The sequence below is a fragment of the Euprymna scolopes genome, chromosome 37 (genome assembly GCF_053919585.1).
Source record: "Euprymna scolopes isolate OS-2025 chromosome 37, ASM5391958v1, whole genome shotgun sequence".
Classification (NCBI taxonomy): Eukaryota; Metazoa; Mollusca; class Cephalopoda; order Sepiida; family Sepiolidae; genus Euprymna; species Euprymna scolopes.
Genome location: NC_136518.1, coordinates 13,745,058 through 13,760,057, shown reverse-complemented (window position 1 = coordinate 13,760,057; position 15,000 = coordinate 13,745,058). Strand labels below are relative to the sequence as shown.

The 15,000-nt window shown below is 36.7% G+C and overlaps 1 protein-coding gene and 1 non-coding gene across 2 annotated transcripts in view; one reads left to right on the top strand and one right to left on the bottom strand.

Annotated features, from left to right (window-relative positions):
• Window positions 1–1,886: 1,886 nt before the first annotated feature.
• Window positions 1,887–1,960, top strand: Trnan-guu (transfer RNA asparagine (anticodon GUU)). The gene has a single exon. It is a non-coding gene; the product is annotated as a tRNA-Asn (tRNA).
• A 4,520-nt stretch (window positions 1,961–6,480) lies between these two features.
• Window positions 6,481–15,000, bottom strand: part of LOC145261094 (uncharacterized) — a 201,983-nt gene continuing 193,463 nt past the window's right edge. Inside the window, exons 3-5 of the mRNA XM_080119282.1 lie at window positions 13,948–14,965; window positions 11,578–11,700; window positions 6,481–10,250 (exon numbers count right to left, since the gene is read on the bottom strand). Of these exons, the coding sequence (XP_079975408.1) occupies window positions 10,084–10,250; window positions 11,578–11,700; window positions 13,948–14,965 (1,308 nt within the window). The 3' untranslated portion in view covers window positions 6,481–10,083. The remainder of the gene's footprint in view (window positions 10,251–11,577; window positions 11,701–13,947; window positions 14,966–15,000) is intronic.

The following is a 15,000-nucleotide window of genomic DNA, read 5'->3' as shown; positions in this document are numbered from 1 at the left end:
CATCCGTAGTTACCGACATGGAACGTTTGTATCACTTTTTCCATTTTTTAATTATTTTTGTATGTTCCTATTTTTAAATTAATGTTTTTTTTAATTATTGTTCCATATTATATATTTTTATTTATTCATTTTTTAAAAATAAAATCGATTTTCTAAGTGTCCGTTTTCTACCTAACTGGCTAAGTTCTTAGTGGTTTCACTTATTTTAAAGCGTTTATTATGTTCATACAATTAATTACAATTTTTTTGTTCTTATCTTAACGATGTTTTTTTGGAGTAATAAAAACAATAATAAAAAACAAAACAAAAAAATTAAAAAACAGGGAGCGATTCGATTCTTCGTTACTTTTTTGTTTTGGTTTTTTAATTCTGATAGTTTATTTTATGTTTTTGTTTTCTCTCATACCAAATGCACTCATGCGTTATTTAAAATGATAATTTTATCAATTATCAACATTTATTGTCGTCCTGTCAAATGTTGCAAAAATTAACTAATAAATTAAAAGCGAAATATTTTTTGGCGCGAGAGATGTCATGTGCTAACAATCTCTCGTTAACTAATTTTTAATTTTTTTAATTTTTACTTCAAAATTCTAAAATCAATCATCAAGAGAAAAAGTAATCACTAAATAAATTTATTAATCAATTTTATTGAAAACTCCGCTGTCATTTATCAAGAATCTTTTTAATTTCATTTTTTGTTGGTTGTTTTTCGGAGGGAGATATAGTTTTTACCCCACCCCCACTCTCTCTCTCTAAATTATATTTAAAAAAATATTAAAATTTATTATTTTCTTTTTAAAACCAAATCTCTCTCAGTAATTTCTTTAATTTTCTATTTTTTAGCGATTATCAAGACCCCTACCTTCATGTCAGACATTATTTCTCGTTCTCACGTAACACTCGACATGTTTTTTGTTTGTTTTCTGTGTTTTTTTTCTTTACCGAATAAACGATTCCAAATAAATTAAACAACAAACAACATAGTCGGTGAGGTAGAAAAATCGATTTTACCCTTTTATAAACAACAGTAAATAAGTACATTCTTTTTATATTAATATAAAAAAAATATGCGGTCTCGATTATGAACATAATAAATGCTTTAAAATAAGTGAAACCACTAAGAACTTAGCCAGTTAGGTAGAAAACGGACACTTAGAAAATCGATTTTATTAAAAAAAACAAACAAACCATTAAACAAGTAAAAATATTTAAAAAAAAATATGGGGGGGGGGGCTATAGTCTATTTTAAAAAACAATATCTCCTTCAAGAACGATCATAAAATATGTTTTCAATCGATATTTATTCAATAAGGGACCAGTTTTCCTACCTAGCGAAAGAGGACGAGTTTTCCGGGGTCAAGTTTTCCGGAGACGAGTTTTCCGGAGACGAGTTTTCCTAAATTCGTAAGCACGATCTTTGTCTTAATGAATTTTTACGTGAAATGTAGGGTTTTTCGGGTTTGAAATAAAATTATTCCATGTATTTTTTTATTTCACACGCTATTTTTTCTTTGAGAAATTAACTTTAAGCTGTAATCTTTCAAACTTAATCAAAAAGTAACCGAAAACTTAAAAAAATATTATGATTAGCCAGCGTTCAAAACCATGCCCCCTACCGAAGCAGCCATTAAATTGCCCGTACCTATAGTAAATGAAGCAAGACGGATACCTCATAATTAGCCTTCGTGGACAACCGGTTGTTGGCGCGTTCGGCTGTTAACCGAAAAGTTTGTGCGTCGAATCCACCCGAAGGCGGTCAGTATTGCTTTTCCTTCTGACTTTATTACAATGCGGATTATTTTCTTGTCAGTTTCTTTTCATTAATGATCCCGTATGTTTAGCTGCGATTTAGTAAACGAAGCAAGAACAGCTCCTCGTAATCAGCCTTCGTGGCGCAACCGGTTAGCGCGTTCGGCTGTTAACCGAAAGGTTGGTGGTTCGAATCCACCCGGGGGCGGTCATTGATGCTTTTTCTTCTAACTATAAAATCAACATGACATTTTAAAGCTCACTTGCACAATGCGTATAATTTTCCTGTAACTTTCTTTTCATTAATGATCCCGTATCATTACTATAGATACGCGCAATTGAATGGCTGCTTAGGAAGGAAGGAGGGCATGGTTTTGAACGCCGACTAATCATAATAATTTTTTCAGTACTAGTGTCAGTAATGCACTTATTGATCCGTGCTGAAATAATAATGTTATTAATTAACAAGTCATTTTTAGCATGAGGAGGGGAGGGTGTTTTGTACCTATTCTATACTTTATACTTATAATTGAATAACAAAACAAAAAAAAAACGTATCATAAAACTTTAATTAAACTTGGAAATACGATTTAAAATATAACGCGGATCAGTAAGTGCACTAGCACCATTTTTTCTATTTTCGATTACTTTTTATTGTGTTTGAAAGATTATAGTTTAAAGAAAGCAATACTAATCGCTATCGGGTGGATTAGCTGCGACTTAGTAAACGAAAGCAAGAGTGACGCCTAGCAATCAGGTTTCATGGCGCAAGCGGTTAACGCATTCGGTTGTAAACCGAAAGGTAGGTGCTGTAAATACACCTGGAGGCAGTCAGTATTTCTATTTCTTCTCACTCTGTATAATGAACATATTTTAAAGCCCACTTGTAAAATGCGTATTATTTTCTTGTAAGTTGATGTTAGGCTGTATAAGAATGTTTACTTGGCTGAAAATCGGACTTCCTTCTTTAATTGGACTTTTTTGATTATTGATTTTCAATACTTACCGGAAGCATTCCGATACAAAACCTCCAATGCTCATCAAGTATATTAATGTTAAATTTCAAAAACATCGGCCCAGCTGTTTCGGAGTCCACAGACAACTAACTCTAACACATGGACTTTTATATAATTGTGGAAATAGATATTTTTACATAATGATTATGCTGTAACAGAAGCATTCATTTCGAACCCTCCCCCATCTTATAAAATAAGCCAGTGTTGATTTTATTAGCTGGCCCATTCATCTTGTGCGGTGATAAAACTTCTCAAATGCACTCTAGGTTAGGCGATCGGGTTTCTTGATACTTATTGAAGGCATTCTGATACAAAATCCACGTAAGAACATTCCCAGGCACATAAAATAATCAACCCAACCGTTTCGGAGTCTATAGGAAACGAAATGATACGCATATACAAAGTGACTTTTATATAATGCAGGGTAGAACTATAAAATTGTCAACATGTGATGATGCCTATGTAAAGACGACATTATGCCATTTCCGTTTTATGAAAAGCGGTTTTTTTTTTGTTGTTGCAGACTATCTACTAGTTGGCCAGTTATGCACAAATCCTAAGAGTGATAGGAGCCTTCTATCATGTCTGAAAGTGACACAATGTTCAATGAGCGAGATCGGAGATGCGCCGCTGTACAACTCATGCTCTCTAGTGATCCAATCATCATTGCCAGCACTATCCAAATCCAAATCTAGACGGTTCAACGCTTGAGAACACAGGTCAATGCATCAGACGAACCATGGTTATGGTATTTGGTGTGGTTTAAAGTGAGGGCAACATCATGCCACCTCACATCTTCTGAGTCTGCTTGAAAGTCTACATCAAAGTGTACCTGGATGTACTGAAGAGCGTGGTGATCCCCTGATGCAATCAGGTGGCCACTAGAAGACTCTGAGTGCGGCCGCAGGACTTGGCACCGGTCCACAAGTCCAAAGAGACCCAGGCTTGGCTTCAGGAGGAATGCTACGACTTTGTATCCTTATCTCACTGCGCCACTCCTTCCCAAACATTAATCTGCTGGACTACTTAGTTTGGTCGTACATCAGGAACATCACCAACATGACCTCCCACAATACCAAAGCCAACCTGATCGCGGCCATCCACTGAGTATTTGCTGAGCTCCCGCCGGATCTTGTAGAAAAGGTTTGCTTCCAGTTCCGGACTTGTGTCGAGGGGCTGATTGAAGCTGATTGAGGCTGAAGGCGGCTACATTGAATGGATGTCAGCTCTACTACATAATTAAGTTACCTGAATTGATTTTTTTCAATAAAAGTATTAAAATAAAGCTGTAGTGTTATTTTCTTTAAGGCAAAATTTGTATCGTTCTACTCGGTATAGAGATTTTATATAATGGCTTGAATTACGAGGTGTCTTCAATAAGATTGCATGCTTATTTTGTAGAGGCATTTAACATTAATTTTAGTAAGGCATTAAAAATTGTCGTAGACTCTTGAAAATTATTGCTATAGATCTTTTGAGATGACTGACCATTTTTTTTTAACTACAGGTTCAAATGAACAGCTACATCAGGAATTGAAATGCACCCTACTAAAGCCTGATTTTCACAGCTAGTGGATTTCAAAAATGCAATCTGGACATGAGAATACTTTAGAAGAACAATATGCAATAAAGTTCTGTTTTAAACTTATCCTCGAGTGACCTCTTGGCTTTGATAAGTGGTGATGCCTATGTAAAATAAAAAAAAAACTTGTTAAAAAATTCCACAGAAACGTATGGAATGCTTCAGGCTGCTTTTGGACAATCCTGCATGAATCGAGCATCAGTTTTTGAGTGGCATAAGAGATTCAAGGAAGGCAGGTAGTCTGTGAGGGATTGATGAGAGGCGTGGGAGGAGTAATGGGAAGGGATATATTTTAATTGTTGCCAATTTTTCGGAGGTCAGTTTTACTGATAACTTTTATCCATTTCATTTTATTTATTTATTTGTTTATCTTTTTATGAATTTATTTTTAATTCTACATTTTATTTTATTTTATTTTTCATTTATTTTTAAACTTATTTAAGCATAATAATATGTCATTCAATTATTTTAATGGCTTTTTATTTTATTTTAATATTTTAATGGCTTTTTATTTTATTTTAATATTTTAATGGCTTTTTATTTTATTTTGTTGTGAGATGTGGTGAAAGGGAGTAGAAAAGAAATAATGGCCGAACAAATCAGCAAGAAAAAGAACAAAAACGAAAGGAAGACGAAGAAAACAAATGAAAAAAAAAGAGAGAAAATGTGGGAAAAGAAAGGGAAATGAAATAGAAGACGATGAAAGAGAAAAAAAGAAGAAAAAGAAAGAAAAAAACGGCAACGTAGAAGAAAGAAAAACGAAGTCGAAGAAGAAAAAAGAAAGAGAAAAGAGAAGAAAGAAAAAGCCGCCTCCCCCGACATTTGGTTCGAACAATCATTGAGGGAATAGAGTGAATCATTTCAAACCGTTCGATAGGTTCAACCATGATTTCCTGGTATTTGTACTAGAGGCCACCAATCTTAATCTGAAACTCCGTGGATCTACATTTTGTATTGCCGTAGAGGTGCAAACCAATGGCAAGCTTTCAAGGTCATTCGTGGGTTTTCGGTCAGTAAATCAAGGTTGTCCGCTCTCTCTTCAGCTTTATATCATCTCCTTCACAATTGAAACGATGATTCAGCGAGATCAGTCCTGTGCGGAATTGCAAGAAGAAATCAGATATGTCGAATAACCCAAGATAGACTTATCCGTACCTATATCTTTTTTAAAAATTACATTTTCACCCCAAACAAAGCACATTGCCATTTTGATGTAGGGGGCTACCATCAACGACATAAGTTGTAGGGGTACTATCTATGGAGTTTCGCAGCAAGATGTATGTTCACATTACACTTGAACTTCTGCATGTCAGTACAGTTGGGAAAGCAGGAAACCGGAAGGGAATTCCAGTTCTGGGGAAGAAGCTATTAGAGTAGAAGGCCTTCCTACATCTATGATCTCTACTGTGTAGGGGTGGCACTTCGCTGCTTGTTGGGTTTGTCGGGGGTATTTTCGTCGAGGGGGTACAAGGGCTTATAGTTCATCAGAGCATCTACCATTAGAATACTTGTAAAACAGGCAGAGAGATGCAACATTTCATCGATGATACAAGGGCTGAAGCTTAGATGACAATTTGGGCCTATCAGGTTGGCGACTCTCTTTTGGACCCTGTCCAGGAGCGAGAGACTAGTAGCAGATGCACCAGCCCAAATGTGACAGCAGTGCTCTACACATGGGCGGATAGTGGCTTTGTAGTTATACAGAATGCTTTCAGGCGTAAGTAACTTTCTAGCATGGTAGAGAGAGCCCACCTTCTTTGCAGTAGGCTTGGCAATGATCTCGATGTATCTATTCCAACTCATGTTTTCTGTGAACGTTAAGCCAAGGAGCTTGAATGAAGTACTTTCAGGTAATGTATCTTTAGCCATAGCATCTGATACCCGGAGCCGTATTCGTTGTAGACGATTTGGTCTGGTTTCCTCCTAATATCAAATTCACAATCAAAATCGGCAATGAAATAGTTTCTAGTACTATGCGCATAGAGTCCCTTCTGGTGCAGAAGTGAATGGCCAAGGTATATTGCTTATGAAAGAAACGTGCAATTCCGCACATTTAATCCATAGAAAAATGGTTTTCTAGATCGTAAAGATGAGTATATGGAACAAAAGGAAAAATTGCAAACAACAAAATGTTATCAAATTATTTATTCGAAAAAGAAATTCTGTTGCATATGTAGTATTAGTGATAATCCACTTTTTACGACCACGTGCGTATTTGTATTTTTAAATCAAATGCAAATACGCACGTAGTCGTTCTTTCTAATTGTTATGGTGTTAAATGGTAATAAAAACGAAAGGAACACAGGACTTTTAAAAACAAACATGTATTCACATATATTACAGGCAAAAGCAGGTTGAGCAATACCATTCCTCAACTGTTGGGTGTTTGCATACGACCTGCTTAGCCGCGTACCAAACTGACCGCTGGGCACGTGTACTCGTTACCGGAAGTGACGTCACCAAAGGAAGTGACGTCATGGGAGAGTCCATTAATCTCATGGAGGGGCGTCTCCAATACTAATATGTTAGAAAGAACGATCACGTGCGTATTAGTATTTTATTTTAATCACAAATACGCACGTTGTCGTTCTTTCTAACCTCATATTTTGAATATCATTTTCCCCGTGCTTCTAATAAGTGGATTACTACTAATACTACACATTTACGCGTGAACAGTGCTACCCACTGGACTGACAATACACAATCGTCATACTTGACAAACAAACTCTGCCAAACGACATCATGGCACGTAAGAAAAAAAAAAAAAAAAGAAAAAATGTATTGTATTGTTTTAAAAAAAATCCTGATGAGGGCTTTGTTATGAGGCGAAAATGTGAAATTTTAAGTAAATAAATATTTGTTTATTCAAATAAAATACAAAATACGCACGTGGTCTTTTTTTCTAACCTCATATTTTGAATGTCTGTTACATATATAAAGTGAAATTCTGTCACATATATCCATATATATAAAAGCGAAAATGTATGTATATATTATGTATGTATGTTCGTATGTGTGTATGTTTGTGTGTCTCCTAAAAACTTTCGATAGACAGAACAAAAATTAACAAACTCGGTATCATATTGAAGCGCCATCCTTCGCCCGAAAAATTGGCCAAAAACGTTAATTTTTTCACCCCGAAATCGACAATTTTCTACAGAGGGGGTCAACAAAAATCGTCCTCTCATGATGACGTCCAGTTCTACACATGCGTCAGATGACGTCATGACCTGATTTAGTTTAAATAGTTGAAGAAGTGACTAAATTTCATGTACGTCGAGTTAGCTCAGTTGGTTAGAACGTTGGGTCATTATCTAAACGTTTTGGGTTCGAATCGTGGTGTGAGATGTCGATTTTTTAAATTTAAATATTGAACCAGTGTTATTTAAGCCATTTTTCACGTAACGTTCGTTTTTCTGTTTTTTTTTTTTTTACTTCGCTTATTCTTAGGTTTTAATTAGCACCCCTACCCCCGACTACACACACCCCAAAACACCCGGGTACCCACCGATTTTTAAAATTTTAATATCGAAACAGGCTTATTTAAGCAATTTTCCCCGTGTTTTTCTTTTGGTTTTAAAGTTCGTTTTTCTGTTTTCTTTTTTTGTTTTTCGATTTTTACATTTAACATCGTTCGTTTGCCTTACGTTAGTTTTTTTGTGTTTTTGTCGATGTTTTGATTACCCCCCCCCCTCCCGGTACCCCCCGCTTTCTTTTTTTCTTTTTTTACTTTGCTTATTCTTAGGTTTTCATTAACACCCCACCCCTCCAAACACTCGGGCAACGCCGGGTACCCCCCCCCACGCTAAGGAGGGTTTTTAACGTTCGTTTTTCTTAGGTTTTCATTAACACCCCCACCCCCGCCCGACCACACACTCCGAAAAACACCCGGGCAACACCGGGTACCCCATCGCTAGTATATAATCAAATAAAGTTGGTCTATTCCTTCTCTTTTGTGAACGATAGTTTTCGTCCTGAAAAATTATTTAAATCTGAATGCCTAATTCTTCTTGTGGGTAACCGTACTATCCTTATTTTTAGAACGATAAGGTATATATTTTTAAATACTTTATCCAGCTAGGAAGATTGTTAAGATGGAGATAATTCTAATAATTAGGATTATTATGCTATTAGATCATTCATTCGAAATAAAAATTGGGTACTTAATCTAACTACTGTTAAAAAAAGAGGCAACGCGGGAATTATAACTAGTCCGCTTTTAGAATTTGTTTAATTTTTTTTATTGAAATGTATTTTATTGTTCCATTTTTAATGTTATCTATTTCTTCCTTTGTAGTGTCCATGCTGTGCAATTAAAAAGAAATAGACTTGTCAATTTCGCCGCCTCTAAAACACCTTTTATAATTAAATAAATATGATCATCCCAAACCAAAGATGACAGACAGTCCAGTGCATATTTCTATATACAGAACAGATAAATATTGCACCTAATGTTGGGACGGTTAAGAATCGGGAATCGGAAAATCAGAAATTTTGAGGGTATCAGAATCATACGACACAAACACGTTGACACACCGGTTCTCGCCAGATCACCGAAGTTAGGCAACGTTGAACCTGGCCAGTACCAAACGGGTGACCATTTGGGAAGGCTAGGTGCTGTATGTACCACGAGGTAAAATACCAGGTTGAGAAACCAGCGTGGTCTATCCTTCTCTCGAGGGTAGATGGGACTCCCTTAAGCCATTAGGTACTCCACCCAGTGATGGCGTCACGATAAAAATACCCTTGATAGCATCAAGTATTCAGCTATCGACAAGATTTGAATTACACCACAAACTTGCGTAGTGAGTTCAATCTCAGCTATGGCCGGGCTGGATTGAATTGTAGAATCGATATCGGAACCGGAAAAGCTTGTGTCTATTTCCCGCTGCCAAAATCGATTCTTTTCATTTTTTGTGAATGGGTGAGGGGTGGCGTGGCGGTTGTTTAAAACTTAATTTTCCATTGATGGTACTAATGATAAAATAAATATTTATTGATTTTAAATTACCAGTAAAACTGTGGAATTTTGTTCTGCTAGTCTGCTTTCTAGCTAACTACAACATGGTCATCCAATGTAAACACGGTTTTATTGAGCTGTCCCCTTAACCAAATTCTATCAAATTTCTATCATTAACGGTCACTAAACTGCTGTCTTAGTGACCACCGTACACTCACGAACCCTTATCCTCGAGCGGCCTTTGAGCCTTGATGTGAGATGACCCCCTTGTAAAAACAAACCCTAAAATCTATATATTGTTACGCTTGCAAAAATAAGTTTTTACGATAATCTGAAAATTAAAAAGCAAAACAAAAACAGAAGACAACTCTACAGCTAAATATTTAGAGATTTTTTTAAAGAATCGGAGTCATTAATTGTATCGGAATCAGGAATCTATAACAGAATCCGTAATTGCAGCAGAATCAGGGAAATTATTGGAATCGCCCCATCACTAATGCCGTTACCATCAGGATCCTGTAAATGTTGGCCCTCGTTTCAAGCAACGGTATAAAACGAACCAAATATATGTAAATAAATATACGCAAATTTAATCATATTCAACCATCAAGCCAACGGCATATAACTTTTCGTCTGGTTTTAACGAGCTAAGACTAGTATAGAACGTAATACTAAAGTTATGTCATTTGTTCTCCGAAACGCTATGGATAGTTTAGCTGTCTGGACTCTACGACAATGGTTCTAGGAGACAAAGTAAAGGGGACTCTTTTTTACTACTTGATGAGAGAGTGTTTCTTTAATTGTATGACGATGTCTGTCTTGTCAAGTCGCTCCAAGATATTGGTAAGAATCGGCACGGAACATTGTCTGCTCTTCTGTTTCCAATTTTGCAGAGATTCGAAAGCCATTTCCTCTGTACTTATCTGTTTCTTCTTTATATCTACAACAAAGAAAAAAAAATGACATCCATAAGGTTTTGTTAGCACGTTAGCATGTCAATATTAGGGCTATGACAACAGCATATTCTTTTCATTGTTTTGACTCTCGAGTATATATCCGACACAGTTAGACACAATTAATCAACCGAGAACCACATCACTCTACATAAAAAAATAAATATGAGATATCAATGGATACACACCTGAGAATCAAAACAAGGAAAAGAATATGTTGTTGTCATAGCCCTATCGATTACAAATCAAGTCCACTAATGAATTATATCCATCTTACCCCAAAGTTAAAATTTAGTTTCGCCCAACGACTATGAAAAGAACAAGCCGATAAGTGATTTGGGTTTTTGAAATACACTTTTTTGATCACGTGTCTCGCGTTATTGCATTTTCGTATCATGGCGTGTCGATTCGGCGAGATTGTTCGGTCCTGCTTGGGATCGTGTGTATCAATTTAACGGTATTTGTTCGTGGTGTGGCCTATCAATTCGGAGGTGGGGTTCGGAATTTCGTGGACGAATTTGTTAAGGACCGTGCCGTCACTTGTGAACACACACACACACACACACACACACACACACACACATATATATTTCTGGCGCTTTCTCTCCCTCGTGTAGATACAGTCATTATAAAGTAATAAACACGAATAAAGTTATCCCCCCCCCCATTTAGACACTGTATGAAAAATCTAATCTATCTATCATTGAAATAGACCCATAAACTAATATTTATCTATCAAAGGATTTTTACAATGAATTTATTTAATTTCAAAATTTAGCTCTATTTGTTAATTCGCCGTGAAAACATTTTTCATTTTTTTTTTTTTTCAGGTCTACAAATATTTTTTTCCATTTTTGGAAATTAACTTTAGTCTTTAATCTTTCAAATACAATCAAAAATTAGTCGGACACCTACAAATAATTATGATAAATCGGCTTTCCAAACTATGTCCCCCTATCTTTATTTCACCATTTTGCACGTGGTGTAAAAAAAGTGTAAAAACTGAAGTATTTTTTAAATAAATATATGGTTTCGTTTTTCGTGTCTCTGTGACTCTTTTCCGTTCGGTTACCTCACGTGATCAACTGTATCCACTTCCGGTATATATATACATTGGATATATATATATATTGGATATTTATATATATATATATATATATAATGTGTTTGTGTGTGTTGTGTAACAATTCCTGTCGGTCATAAGATTCGAACCTAGAGGTAGAGATGTTACATAATATCCTGTAAACATTTTTTTTGTCAATCATTTCTCGGACAATGCCGGATGACCTTGCTAGCATAAAATTCAATACTTACTCTCGATATCACGAACTCTCGCCAGAAAATTTCTGGGTGGATCAAAGGGTAAGTTTTGGTTGAGACAGATCCAGTCTATTCCGATTTGAGTCGCCACTAAATTTAAAACCTCATTTATGGATCCTGCAAAGGCGATCAGACAAAAAAGAAATTAGAAAGAAATAACGCCCCCCCCCCAAAAAAAAACCCCAAAACAAAAAAATACAGAAAATGAAAAAAAATAATAACATGCTATTAAAAATGGCAAAGGGAACTATTGAAAAGAGTTTCTGTTTTGTATTAACGAGTCACCACTTATCAAGGTCAAAAGCCACACGAGGATAAGGGCGAGATTGTCAATTGATCTAAGAACACAACCAGCAGATAGATGACTGTGGCTAAGCTGTTAACAGTCCGGACTGACAACCTGGTGCACCAAGCTGGGATCAAGTTCGTTCCACAGAAACACTGTGGGTGTTGGTGACCTATACGCCGTCTCCTTCGTAAATAGCCGATATCTTTCTAGAAACAATTCTAACTGGAAAGATGTCAAGGAAACGAATGCCAACAATAAGCATCTGATTCATTCGAAATGAATGATGCTCAAAAAGCACCAGCAGCAGCAGCAACACCACCGCCGCCGCCAGCATCATCGTTTTATCGCCTTATTAGCTCAAACGTTGGAAATAATGGAGTATTGTTGCCACATCTGGGCAGAGGTTACTAGAAGCAGCTTATCCTGCCTTGACAGAGTTCAAAATAGACTTCGTAGCCTAGTGGGTGATGCCCTTTTGTCTTCTCTGAAACCTCTTTCCCACAGAAGAAACGTTTCGAGCCTATCTCTGCTTTATCGTTATTTAATATATATATATATATATATATATATATATATATATATATATATATATATATATATATATATACAAAGGGCGAATGAACTCTTTTCTGGGTCAACTGCCAACTAGCACCGTGTATATTTGTGTGTGTGTGTATATGTGTATTGGGGTAGAGAGGGCTCCCGTGACGTGGTGAAGGCAACCTTTCTAGTAGAAGCAAATCTCTAATTTAAAAAACCATAAAGCATTAAGCTGGTCTGCAGTTTAATTTGTTGCTGGCTATCTTGCTCTTGCTTGTTGCTGGATCTCAACATTTTGAACCGAGAGAGAGACTTAGCTGTCGTACAAAGCTAAGACTCTGTAACATCATATTTGTATAGATACTCCCTCAGACATTTAGAATCATGGATTTTAAATGTCTGAGGGAGTGGCACTCGTCTGACAAGACGTTGCAATCATATATATATATATACACACACACACACACACACACACCAAAAACCAAGCAGACTTCCACTTTTTAATGCTTTGAGTACAATCTAGTTGGAAAGATTTCTATTCTCCCCCACATCCCCTCTCTTACAGAAAAAAAAACGTAGTGATTCGAATAAGTTCCAATCTCTAGTTCTCTCTTTAAAACATTCACAGCAAGAATGCGTCTAGCTAACATTCACAGCAAGAATGCGTCTAGCTAACATTCACAGCAAGAATGCGTCTAGCTAACATTCACAGCAAGAATGCGTCTAGCTAACGCCGTTGCAAAGAACTTTTCGTTTATTTCCATATGTTCCTAATACCAAACAGAATTTCCACGAACAAAGTTTCTTTCCAATGACTTCTCATCTGTGAAACACATTGCCACGGAACTACTACCCTACAGGATACAGTTGACCTCCCAAATCAACAGAGATTAGACCTGACCCTTATTGATTGGAATGTAATACTAGTGCTGTGCAGTTCTAGTAGGTCCACCTTCCCATGCCTTGCCTTCTCTCTTTGAGAAGGAGTTAGTGTATTGATAATCGCATGAGGCACCCTTACCAGGGAGTGCCGACGGATCTGTCCAGGAACTTTTCGCAGGTCAGAGTGCCTCTCCTTGGGGGCGCTGACTTCTCAATCCCACTTTTTGACCCTGGTGTTCTTGCAGTGGGGAAGAACTAGACAGTTATATGATTACAACTTATTTTCTTTTGCTCTTGCGAATTATCTCCCTTGAATATCATCATTGTGGCAGCATATTCAGCATATGGTTAAAAGTTGAATTTATTTTCTAAAAAAAAAAAAAATACTGGATGAATATATATATATATATATATATATATATATATATATATATATATATATATGTGTGTGTGTGTGTGTAAATTTTTGCGATCGTCCCCCCAAGTACGTACATTTGGTAAGAGGTCTTTTAATGTGTATTACTATGAAATCTGTAATGTTTCTCGCCCCCTGTCCATGTGGATATTTTTACGGTATATCCGAAAAAAAAAAAAAAAATAAAAAAAAAAAATAATAATAAAAATAAATAAATAAATAAAAAAAATCAGCTTACCATTTTCATTATTTTCCGAGCCGGTACAACTCGGCGCCTCGAATAAAACCTGTACGGCGAAAACATGTATCTTCAGATCTTTTATTTTCTGCAGCGCCTCCATCTGGTCGTTGACGTCTTTTAATGCGTCTTTGTGGCCCATCATCACCTTTAGCTCTTTCTGTAAAACTTCCTTGTTTCCCTTTTGTGCCTGTCGGCTACTTTCATAATTGTCACTGGCCAAGGTCAATTTGGTTCCGCACTTTACCTTGGCCTTCAGGACGCGGCTCATTTCGATGCTGACTTGGTTCAAGCTCAGGTTTAGCGTCTGTATATCAGCCTTCCGGTTCTCTATCAGGCTGACCAGGATGTCGTAAAAAGTCGACGAGTTAGACGTCCTCGTGTTGAACTGGGTCTCAGCATCCGTTAGCTCGACCCTCTTCTGTTTTTGTTCAGTTTCTAGCATTTCTTTCGATGTTTTGAGTTCGTTTTGGTGATCCTCAAGTGCCTTTAGTTCATCCATCAATTTCTTCATTTCGCGCCACAGGAGCTGGGTTGCGAACGCTCTCCGCTGGAAGTTATTCCGGGCTTCTGTCACACGGAACTGCTGGCACCGGACAGCCTCGTTTATTTGGGACTTCATCTTCGTCAGTACATAGAGTTCGTTCTGCAGTTTTCTTATATAGCTGTCGTCTTCGACTAGCCATCTTGACATCGGCTGCAGGATCTGCCAGAAATTGTCTAGTACGTTCAGCATGAGGTTGTTCACGACATGATAGTGGTTGAGGTAATTGAAGAACGGCTCCTCGAAACATTTCAATTCGGTCATTTGTTTTGAAATGAGCTGTTCGCCTTTCTCGATTTGTTTCTTCCAAAGTTGAATCTGCCTTTCATAGTTGTGCGGGGTTTTCACAGACGTGCATGTCACATTGATGGTGAAACTTTGACAATATTTGCAAATATGCTCTTCGTATACATTCTTTAAACTTTCCAGAGACTGCGACACTAAGTCCTCGAAAGAGCTTGCTCGGATGGCAATCTGTTTTTAAAGAAAGAAAACAATAATAATGATAT